The 12,309-nt window shown below is 39.5% G+C and overlaps 1 protein-coding gene across 1 annotated transcript in view; it reads left to right on the top strand.

Moving 5' to 3' along the window:
• NELL2 (neural EGFL like 2) overlaps positions 1 to 12,309 on the top strand; it is a 467,229-nt gene that overhangs the window by 204,676 nt on the left and 250,244 nt on the right. Inside the window, exon 9 of the mRNA XM_073652036.1 lies at positions 2,856 to 2,958. Within this exon, the coding sequence (XP_073508137.1) occupies positions 2,856 to 2,958 (103 nt within the window). The remainder of the gene's footprint in view (positions 1 to 2,855; positions 2,959 to 12,309) is intronic.

Below are 12,309 nucleotides of genomic sequence, written 5' to 3'. Positions count from 1 at the left end.
TGACTAAAGGTTGAATTTGTGTTTAGGATTATTAAAGGATTTTATGACCCATTTTTTTCCACTTTATTGGTATACTGAGAATTTAGAGGGTTGTCTCTAAATCAATAAATTATTAGTTAAAATTGCTCAGTTCCGTTTATGACCCTTTTGTAGAACACTTTATGCACTATTAAAGTATATTTATATAATGAAGATGTCTGTAAAGTGATATATCAAAAGGCACATAATCAAATAAAATAAAAATAAATGTGCAATCATTTTTTAAAGAGTAAAGTTGAATTTACACTGTGCGATGTGCAGCGTTAAATGCTCAACATATTTGCCGATAGGCTACTAAACTACAGCCAATTTACAGAGGCCAAACTGGCTTCAGATACACACTGAACAATCTTTAATAGACCATTAATTGTTCATAGGCTGCCATTGTTCTCACCAGCAGAGATTGTGTTTAAACAGGATGCGTTGCCAAGAAAAATGACCTTTTGGACAAACCAAAATATCATCTTTCCTGATAAACAAGCATTTTGTTTGTCCGATGGATTATTCACAGCCTGTTTTGACTGCACAATTGTTGTGAAACAATCATTCCTAGGATCATTCCCCGTTCCCAAGAATTGTGTAGTGTAAAGGGAATCTATCACTAGGATCAACCCTCCTAAACTGTCTGTATGGTCATGAAGGTCATAGAAAGTTGAATAAAATGATACCTTGATATCTGTGATCCGATGTCTTATTGCAGAGAAATCCATGTTTTTCTTATACAGTCATGGCCAAAAGCGTTGGCACCCTTGAAACTGTTCCAGAAAATTAAGTATTTCGCCCAGAAAATTATTGAAATTACATGTTTTGTTATACACATATTCATTTTCTTTTTGTGTATTGGAGCAACACAGAAAAACAGAGAATAAAAGGCAAATTGGACACAATTTCACACACAACCCAAAAAATGGGCCAGACAACATTTTTGGCACCTTTCCAAAATTGTGGGTAAACAAGTTTGTTTCAAGCGTGTGATGCTTGTTCAAACTCACCTCTGGCAAGTAACAATTGTGGGCAATATGAAAATCACACCTGAAACCACATAAAAAGGAGAGACGTTGATTCAATCTTTGCATTGTGTGTGCCACACTAAGCATCTACAACAGAAAGAGGAGAAGAGAACTGTCTGAGGACTTGAGAATCAAAATTGTTGAAAAATATCAACAATCTCAAAGTTACAAGTCCATCTCCAAAGATTTTGATGTTCCTTTGTCCACAGCGTGCAACATAATCAAGAACCCATGGCACTGTAGCTAGTCTCCCTGGACATGGATGGCAGAGAAAAATTGATGAAAGGCTGCAATGCAGGATAGTCCAGATGGTGGATAAGCAGCCCCAATCAAGTTCCAAAGAAATTCAAGCTGTCCTGCAGGTTCAGGGTGCATCAGTATCAGTGCAAACTATCTGTCCACATTTGAATGAAATGAAACGTTATGGCAGGAGACCCAGGAGGACACCGCTGCTGACACAGAGACATAAAAAAGCAAGACTGCAGCTTGCCAAAATGTACATGAGTAAGCCTATATCCTCCTGGGAAAGCGTCTTGTGGACAGATGAGACCAAGACAGAGCTTTTTGAAAAAGCACATCATTCTACTGATTACTGAAAACGCAATGAGGTCTACAAAGAAAAGAACACAGTCAAATATGGTGAAGGTTCAAAGATTTTTTTTTTGTTTGCTGCCTCTGGCAATGGGTGCCTTGACTGTGTGCAAGGCATCATGAAATCTGAAGATTACCAAAGGATAATTCATTACAAGCGATAGAAAAATGCTACACTATTGCAAGGGGTGAATGCAACTTTACCTTGCTTGGGATTATATTGTTATGTCGACCTCTCTCATTCATAGTGCCATGCCAGAATTTAGGAGACAGCGTTACTTTACCTGGCAGTAAGCATTGCCTAGAGATGCCACTCTATCTTAAGATACAATCTGTACACCAATTACATAGTCACTGAGCATGGATGTTGCACAACAATAAGAAAAGTCTGAAGAAAGTTGTTCATATTTTTTAACAGGAAAGAAACTAAATAACCTTATGAAGTCAATTACAAACTTTCGTAACTTTCCATGTTGAACATTAGAATGGAATTATTGAGAAATTGATACAACTGCTTCAAATGTTTCTTCAACTGAAAGATGCCTTCAAGACTCAATATTAGGGAGTAATTGTCACGTTCAACCTGTTTCTCCTGTAAGGTCTAACTCAAACTACTGTTCTTGAGAAAGCACTTTCTAATTTCTATAGACCTGCTAAAAGGTAACTGGTAACTGGAAAAGTCCTAAACAACCTTCTTGGTTTGTGAGATTAATAATTCATTTACAAATTGTCTCTCTTTCATCTTTTAGTTGCACTTGCATATCCTCTTTTACCCCTTATAGTTATTTAATTCATGTGTTTCCTCTGTTGGGAATTTTCCTTATAAAGACAATGACACACTAATGACATATCAAACATAGCTTTAGATGATACAGTTTTCTTGTGATATTATGCAAATATCTATTCTTTGTGACTTTTTTTTGCAAAATGTTCCTTAAAAAAATATTGTAACCTTTTCGATGCCCATAAGAAAAAAATGAATAATGGAAAAATGTCTCCTAAATGTTCTCAGCGACAGGTATGAAGCCTTCCCTTGGGTGGTATTATTTTACATTTTGTACAGTATCCGCTTATTGAAATGATTCTGCAGGAGACTTCTATTAGCAGCATGAGGCTGGTAATGTAATATGTAACACAGGATTTAATGTTGATACTATTATATTGTACAGCTACTTAGAATAATGTAGCAGTAATTTAGATGTTTATTCTTCACAGAATGGGACTGTTCAGTGTGAAACATTAATCTGTCAGGAACCAACGTGTCCAGCTTATTCTGCACCTGCATTTGCTCCTGGCAAATGTTGTAAGGAATGCCAACGTAAGTGTATTTTTTACTACAATAATACCAATCTTTTTACTTTTCATTCGCATATTCTACAGTAATCATCCCGATAATGATTATAGTAATATTTCCATTTAAAATCAGAAATAGTTTTTAAATCATTTACAGACAGGGAACAGAGGGTGGCAAATGGCATCACATAAAAGTGCTTAAAACTGGAGGGAATAATGTACCTCCTGCTGTCAAATATATGTATATTAGGCTTTTTCACATAGCAAGAGTGATAAAAAAAAATTGTGACAACATAACAGGATAAGCCTAGACAATTTCTCAGTTCCAGACTTTTAAGGTAACTTTTGATTTTCTTTTTTGCTTTACTTAAACAGCTTGCATTATTCTCCATTTTCCACATGTTTAGATTGTAAGCGATGCGGAATATATTGGCGCTATATAAATAAAGGTTATTATTATTATTGTAAGCATTTTTAGGAAGGAATATCTTGTCTACATATATCTTACTTACACTGCCTATTTTCAAAGGGATGTGTGGAAATTTTCAAGATTGGGCCAACGGCAGGAAATGGTGTAAAATAATAAAAATAAGCATGGCTCCGTTGCCTTCATTTGTATATTAGCTAGTAATAAATGGATTGTTTCAGATTCAAATCCACCTGCTTGCCATATTTCCCCCAAAATTGCTTTTCTCCAGACCCCAGAGCATAATAAATGCTCAGTGGGCAGCACGGTGGCTCAGTGGTTAGCACTGCAGCCTTGCAGTGCTGGAGTCCTGGATTCAAATCCCACCAAAGACCACATCTGCAAGGAGTATGTTCTCCCTGTGTTTGCGTGGGTTTCCTCCAGGTTCTCCGGTTTCCTCCCACACTCCAAAGACATACTTATAGGGAATTTAGATTGTGAGCCCCAATGGGGACAGCAATGATAATGTACAGTACAGACCAAAAGCTTGGACACAGCTTCTCATATAAAGATTTTTCTGTATTTTCATGACTATGAAAATTGTACATTCACACTGAAGGCATCAAAACTATGAATTAACACATGTGGAATTATATACTTAATAAAAAAGTGTGAAACAACTGAAAATATGTCTTATATTCTAGGTTCTTCAAAGTAGCCACCTTCTGCTTTGATGACTGCTTTGCACACTCTTGCCATTCTCTTGATGAGCTTCAATAGGTAGTCACCGTAAATAATTTTCACTTCACAGGTGTGCCCTGTCAGGTTTAATAAGTGTGATTTCTTGCCTTATTAATGGGGTTGGGACCATCAGTTGTGTTGTGCAGAAGTCTGGTGGATACACAGCTGATAGTCCTACTGAATAGACTGTTAGAATTTGTATTATGGCAAGAAAAAAGCAGCTAAGTAAAGAAAAACGAGTGGCCATCATTACTTTAAGAAATGAAGGTCAGTCAGTACAAAAAATTGGGCAAACTTTGAAAGTGTCCCCAAGTGCAGTTGCAAAAACCATCAAGCGCTACAAAGAAACTGGCTCACATGAGGACCACCCCAGGAAAGGAAGACCAAGCGTCACCTCTACTTCTGAGGATAAGTTTATCCAAGTCACCAGCCTCAGAAATCGCAGGTTAACAGCAGCTCAGATTAGAGACCAGGTCAATGCCACACAGAGTTCTAGCAGCAGACACATCTTTTCAACAACTGTTAAGAGGAGACTTTGTGCAGCAGGCCTTCATGGTAAAATAGCTGCTAGGAAACCACTGCTAAGGACAGGCAACAAGCAGAAGAGACTTATTTGGGCTAAAGAACACAAGGAATGGACATTAGACCAGTGGAAATCTGTGCTTTGGTCTGATGAGTCCAAATTTGAGATCTTTGGTTCCAACCACTGTGTCTTTGTGCGACGCAGAAAAGGTGAACGGATGGACTCTACATGCCTGGTTCCCACCATGAAGCATGGAGGAGGAGGTGTGATGGTGTGGGGGTGCTTTGCTGGTGACACTGTTGGGGATTTATTCAAAATTGAAGGCATACTGAACCAGCATGGCTACCACAGCATCTTGTAGCGGCATGCTATTCCATCCGGTTTGTGTTTAATTGGACCATCATTTATTTTTCAACAGGACAATGACCCCAAACACACCTCCAGGCTGTGTAAGGGCTATGTGACCAAGAAGGAGATTGATGGGGTGCTACGCCAGATGACCTGGCCTCCACAGTCACCAGACCTGAACCCAATCGAGATGGTTTGGGGTGAGCTGGACCGCAGAGTGAAGGCAAAAGGGCCAACAAGTGCTAAGCATCTCTGGGAACTCCTTCAAGATTGTTGGAAGACCACTTCCGGTGACTACCTCTTGAAGCGCATCAAGAGAATGCTAAGAGTGTGCAAAGCAGTCATCAAAGCAAAAGGTGGCTACTTTGAAGAACCTAGAATATAAGACATATTTTCAGTTGTTTCACACTTTTTTGTTAAGTATATATTTCCACATGTGTTAATTCATAGTTTTGATGCCTTCAGTGTGAATGTACAATTTTCATAGTCCTGAAAATACAGAAAAATCTTTAAATGAGAAGGTGTGTCCAAACTTTTGGTCTGTACTGTATGTAAAGCGCTGCAGAATATGTTGGCGCTATATAAATAAAAACATTATTATTAGATGTAAAAAAAATCCCCAAAAAACCCTAATACGTCACTGCTCACCTATTCGGATGGTTGTCCAATATTCCTTTTTTTGATGTCGGCCTCCGCATTTCCGTTCTCTTCAGTATAGGCCAAGACTTCTGTCCCATTCACTACTCTTTGTAAGGTCAGTATGCACGTTGTGACATGGCCACGTTGTGACCTTTCACCTCGCAGTGACCCCTAAGGTTAGATTGTGGTCTATAGTGAAGATGCTAGAAAAAAGAGGAACAGATGGTGGGCAACAAGTAGCGAAGTGATGTGAGCGATAAAATGAGTATTAGCATTTTTGATCGACCTTGTATTGTATTTCCTGTCATTGTAAATCCCCTATGAACGCCAGCCCGTGGCCGGCGTTCATAGGAGGTCATGATCTATGCTACACATAGCAGTGCTATGTGTAGCACAGGCAATCAGATGATCGCAGCTTCAAGTCTCCTAAGGGGGCTATTGAAGCCAGTTCAAAGTAAAAAAAAAATATTAAAAAAATGGAAAAAAACAAAAAGTTCAAATCACCCCACTTTTGCCGCATTCAAAATCAAACAATTAAAAAAAATAAAAAATACAGATATTTAGTATCGCTGTGTTCAGAAATGTCCGATATACTAAAATATAAAGTAAATTAATCTGATCGGTAAGTGGCATAACGAGAAAAAAAGTGAAACGCCAGAATTACTTTTTTTTTAGCCGCCTCAACATTGCAATAAAATGCAATAATAGGAGATCAAAACATCGTATACATGTTTGGTATCTGCATACTTGTACTGGTACTGACTTGGAGAATCACATTGGCAGGTCAGTTTCAGCATTTGGTGAACATCGTTAATAAATCACCCTCCAAAAAAAATTGTGGAATTGTACTTTTTTTGCAATTTCACCGCAGTTGGATTTTTTTCCCGTTTTCCAGTACACAATATAGTAACATAGTAACATAGTTTGTAAAGCCGAATAAAGACTTGCGACCATCAAGTTCGACCTGTTAGTTCTGTAATTGCTAAAGTTGATCCAGAGGAGGGCAAAAACCCCAAATGATTTAGCCAATCTTCACCTGAGGAAAAATTCCCTCCCGACTCTGAAACCAGCAGTCAGAATAAATCCCTGTATCAACCTACTATTTTATTTTATTTTTAAGTATATGCTGAAATCTGCCTGGTATCTAGAAATGCATCCAGTCCCCGCTTGAACTGGTGTAGTGAATCTGACATTACCGTCTCCTCACTCAGTGAATTCCATATTCTCACTGCTCTTACCGTAAAGAACCCCTTCCTATGCTGGTGCTGAAACCTTTTCTCTTCTAGTCTTAGTGAATGCCCTCTTGTTACCGTAATATCCCTCCTTTTGAACAAATCCCTGGCAAGATCTCTATACTGTCCCCTAACATATTTGTACACATTTATTATGTCCCCCCTCAACCTTCTCTTTTCCAGGCTGAATAGTCCTAGTTTTGCCAACCTCTCTGGGTATTGCAGTCCCTCCATTCCCTTTATTAATTTTGTTGCCCTCCTTTGTACCTTTTCAAGCTCATTTATATCCTTTCTATATATTGGGGCCCATAACTGAGCACAGTATTCCAAGTGTGGTCTGACCAGTGCTTTGTACAGTGGAAGAACAATGTTCTCATCCTTTGCAGCTATACCTCTTCTGATACATCCCATTACCCTGTTTGCCCTTACAGCGGCGGCCTGACTTTGGGCACTCCAATTTAGTTTACTATCAATTAAGATGCCCAAGTCCTTCTCCATCTCTGAATTCCCCAATGATTTCCCATTCAATGAGTACTGGTGACTTCCATTTTTCCTTCCCATATGTATGACCTTACATTTCTCCTCGTTAAACCTCATTTGCCATTTAATGCTCCACCTACCCAGCTTATCCAAATCCCTCTGTAGGTCTGCACTGTCCTCTTTTGTATTAATTGTTTTACATAACTTTGTGTCATCTGCAAATATTGATATTTTACTATTTATCCCGTTGACTATGTCATTAATAAAGATATTAAATAACATTGAGCCTAGTACAGACCCCTGTGGTACCCCACTAGTGACGCTTACCCAATCTGAGTATATTCCATTTATAACCACCCTCTGCCTTCTATCCCTTAGCCAGTTTGCTACCCACTTGCAAACATTTTCCCCCAGCCCCATCATTCTCATTTTGTATACCAACCTATTATGTGGCACGCTATCGAACGCTTTTGAGAAGTCGAGATACACGACATCCACTGGTTCCCCCTGATCTACTCGAGAGCTAACCTCCTCGTAGAAGTCAGTCAGGTTTGTTTGGCAGGAGCGATTCCTCATGAATCCATGTTGGTTCGGGATTAAAAGATTATTAGCATCAAGATGCTCCGTAATTGCCTCTTTAATGAAGCTTTCAAAAATTTTGCCCACAACGGACGTCAGACTCACCGGCCGATAGTTTCCGGCGTCACTTTTTGCTCCCTTTTTGAATATTGGCACTACATTCGCCTGTCGCCAATCAAGTGGTACAGACCCAGTCTCAACAGAGTCCTTAAATATAAGATATAACGGTCTGTCTATCACATTACTTAGTTCCCTTAGTACCCGTGGGTGTATGCCATCAGGTCCTGGTGATTTGTTTATTTTAATGTTACTGAGGTGTTTCTGTACCCCAGCTTGGGTTAGATTAGTCATACTTAGTGGAGGATTAAGCTTGTCACTTCTCATTTCTCCTGTTAGTTCTATTTCCTTTGTGAAAGTTGTCGAAAAAAAATGATTTAATAGATTAGCTTTATCCTCATCTTTCTCTATGATTTTGCCTTCATCACTTTTTATCGGTCCAATATTTTCCGATTTAATCCTTTTACTATTTATATACGTAAAGAACAGTTTAGGATTTGATCTACTTTCCCTAGCAATACGTTTCTCTGTTTCCTCCTTCGCTATTTTTATTTGTTTTTTACAGGTTCTCGTTTTTTCCTTGTAACACATTAGTGCCTCCTTACTGTTTTCCTGTTTTAATCTCTTGAATGCCTCTTTTTTGCTATTTAACGCCCCTTTTACGTTCTTGTTCAACCATATTGGTTTCCTCTTATTTCGGGCCCTTTTATTCCCATACGGTATATATCTCTCGCACTGAGTATTCAGAATTCTTTTGAAGGTTCCCATTTACTATTCGTATTCATTTGATTAAGAACTTTGTCCCAGTCAATAAGTTGAAGGTTTTCTATCAGCTGATCAAACTTCGCCCTCCTAAAGTTTAATGTTTTTGTTGTTCCCTTATTGATAACCCTACTGAAGGGCATTTTGAAATCGATAATATTATGATCGCTATTACCTAGGTGCCCCCCTATCTGTACCTCAGTTATTCTATCAGGCCTATTAGTCAATATTAAGTCCAACACGGCCTTCCCTCTCGTTGGTTCCTGCACTAGTTGGGAGAGATAATTATCCTTAATATTTGTCAAGAACCTTTTTCCTTTCTGAGATCTACAGGTTTCTGTTTCCCAGTCAATATCCGGGTAGTTGAAATCCCCCATTACAATCACTTCATTATGTTTTGCTACTTTGTCTATTTGTCCTAATAGCAGATTCTCATTCTCCTCTGTTATATTTGGTGGCTTATAGCAGACCCCCAGTAATATTTTATTATTATTTTTTGCCCCCTCTATCTCTACCCACATGGACTCGACCCCCTCTTCTCCCTCTCCTATATCTTCCCTTAGTCTGGGCTTTAGACATGACTTTACATATAAGCAGACTCCTCCGCCTTTCCCCTGTTTCCGGACCCTTCTAAATAAACTATAATCTAATAAATTTACCGCCCAGTCGTAGCTATCGTCTAGCCAAGTCTCTGTTATACCTACGATGTCAAACCTCTCCTCCGATATAAGCGCCCGCAGCTCATCCGCCTTATTGGTCAGGCTTCTTGCGTTGGTCAGCATGCAAGATAAAACTTTGGGGTTATTTAGCATCCTATTCTTCTCTAACGATCTAACTGTACAATCCCCACCCCCCTCTCCACCCTCATTATATTCACTTCTCCCCTTCCCCCTTGCTTGCCTCACATCCCACCTATCTCCTTGGTTCCCCCCCCCGTCTCTAGTTTAAAAACTCCTCCAACCTATTAGCCATCTTCTTCGACAGCACCGCTGCACCCTCCCCATTGAGGTGCAGCCCGTCCCTACGGTAGAGCCTGTAGCCGACCGCGAAGTCGGCCCAGTTCTCCATGAACAAAAACCCTTCTGCCTTGCACCAACTCTTTAGCCACTTATTCACCTCCCTAACTTCCCGTTGGCGCTCCTGTGTGGCTCACGGGATTGGTAGTATTTCTGAGAAAACTACCTTGGAGGTCCTTGCCCTAAGCTTCCTACCTAGGTCCCTGAAATCATTTTTAAGGACCCTCCATCTACCACTCACTTTGTCATTGGTGCCGATGTGGACCATGACCGCTGGGTCTTCGCCAGCCCCACCCAGTAACCTGTCAACCCGATCCGCGATGTGCCGGACTCGAGCGCCAGGGAGGCAGCACACCGTTCGGCGATCCCGGTCTTTGTGACAAATTGCCCTGTCTGTCCCCCTAATAATAGAGTCACCCACTACCAGGACCTGTCTTGCCTGCCCTACACTTCCCCCCTCCCCCTCATTACTGGAGCATACACTCCATATGGTAAAATAAATGGTGTAATTCAAAAGTACAACTTGTCCCCCAAAAAACAAGCCCTCAAATGGCTATATACTGAAGAAAAAATAAAAAAATCGCTGGGGTTGAAGGGGTTACAGAGAACCTGTCAACACAATTTTGCAAGTTAAACTAAAGGCATGGCTATAGTGGGCTGTAATACAGATTAAATTGATTCCTTTGGTGAAGAAATCCGCTTTGTGGTTCTTCTTTTATCAGCATTTGAAATTTTATGGTTATGATATTTAGGTACACAGGGGCAGGACTGTGCATTGGGTCCTCTCCTCCTGCCCCGGTTCCTCCACCTGCCTTCAGGGTTTAAAGGACAGGTCACTGTCCTGCCTCCTGATTGAAATTTGCAGATTGATTTTCCGGCTGGTTCTCAATAAATTGGGCCGGCAGATATGCAGATTGGGATCTCGGATTTAAATACATATCTAAAAAACGTCATTGAGCCGAGAACTCAATTTGCGCATGCACTGACCCCAAAGCTATTTTATTGAGGGCCAACTGGAAAATCAATCTGTGCATGCACCGCCCACAGGAATGAGAGCGCTGTTGCAAAATTTCAAACAGGAAACAGGTCAATGAAAAAGCAGTGACCTGTCATTCAAACACCAAAGGCATGCGGAGGGGCCACGGCAGCAGAAGAAGCCCCTACTCACAGTACCGCCCCTGTGCACCAAAATCGCATTATAGGAAAACCTCAAATACTGATTAAAGAAGAAACACAAAGTGAATTTCTTCATTAAAAGTATTGATTACATTTGTATAACAGCATCATAATGATCATGTCTTTACTTTAATTTGCAAAGTCATGATGACAGGTTCTCTTTAAATTCCTGCCTATTTGTTAAAGAAGCTCTCTTATTAAGTTTTTTATTCATTAAATGTGTGTATATGCATGTAATATAGTGTGTGTATCACCATACCTACCGCTCTCTCCGGTGTCCAGAGCCGTTCTTCTCCTCTTCTGAGTGATGTCACCGCTCTGCAGACTGACCAGGTCATGCTGCACTCTGCGTCAACCGGAAGTGACTTTTAAAATGTAAGTCTATAGGGTGTCAGAACAAGGCTCCATAGACTTATATTGGAAAAGAGAGAGTGATGTCACTGAGAAGAGAGAAAGAATGGCGGCGCTGGAGAGAGCAGCGGTAGGTGAGTATATTAATATACTCACACCACATTACATGCATATATACACACATTTAATGAATAAAACACTTAATGGAAAGGTGTTTTCCATGTAGTAAGAAAACACAGCAGTGTTACATAGTTAACAATTGCATTTTAATATGACAATCAACTGTAAGTTTCATATTTCCGTTATCAATATGTCAATAATTGAAGGTTCTGTGAACTAAATTTATCTCCTTTGTGTAGAAACAATAAGCAGAAAAAAAGAAAAATATGTTAACAAGATTAAGTACTATTTTGCAAATGCATATTTAAAAGAAGAAAAATTGAAGACTAGTCCAGGAGACCCAATTTTTACAAAAGTAGGGGAACATATGGTGGTGTAAAGTGAACATGTTTTAATAGATGCCTGTCAGGTTCATTACTTGGAGCACCTCTTGTATGTGTGGTTGGTCCAGCTTTTGCCTTTAAACCGTGGATATTTATTTAAAATCCATTAAGTACAGGATAGAGATCTATAATTTGGTTAGAATATGGATACTGTTTTTCCTTTGATGTTTGATTAGGTCGCAGTGCCATAGAATATGAACTGATGTCCAAATCTTCTGCAGATAGATCTGTGTGAAGGCTAGCTTTTTCCGTGTCAAGATGCAGTTTTGTTGATACCATTTTGGGATACATACAATGATCTTATGGCTTATTAGTGCATTTTTGGGGTAATGACTGCGGCAATCAAAAAAACAGCAATTTGGCTATTTGATTTTATTTTTATTTTCAGTGCAATTATGCATGCAGCAAAACATTTTTTTATATATTTTACATTTTACCTAGTGCTATTTAAATTAATATTTTTGTTGTAATATTTGTAATACCTTTTACAATTTTAATTACCATAGTCCCCTTGGGGGGCTCGAACCAGCAATCTGTTGTTTGCCTATACAGCACACTGTAAT

The sequence above is a fragment of the Phyllobates terribilis genome, unplaced genomic scaffold (genome assembly GCF_046119375.1).
Source record: "Phyllobates terribilis strain yellow unplaced genomic scaffold, ASM4611937v1 Scaffold_11__3_contigs__length_659146591, whole genome shotgun sequence".
Lineage (NCBI taxonomy): Eukaryota > Metazoa > Chordata > Amphibia > Anura > Dendrobatidae > Phyllobates > Phyllobates terribilis.
This window is presented reverse-complemented; position numbering and strand designations above follow the sequence as displayed.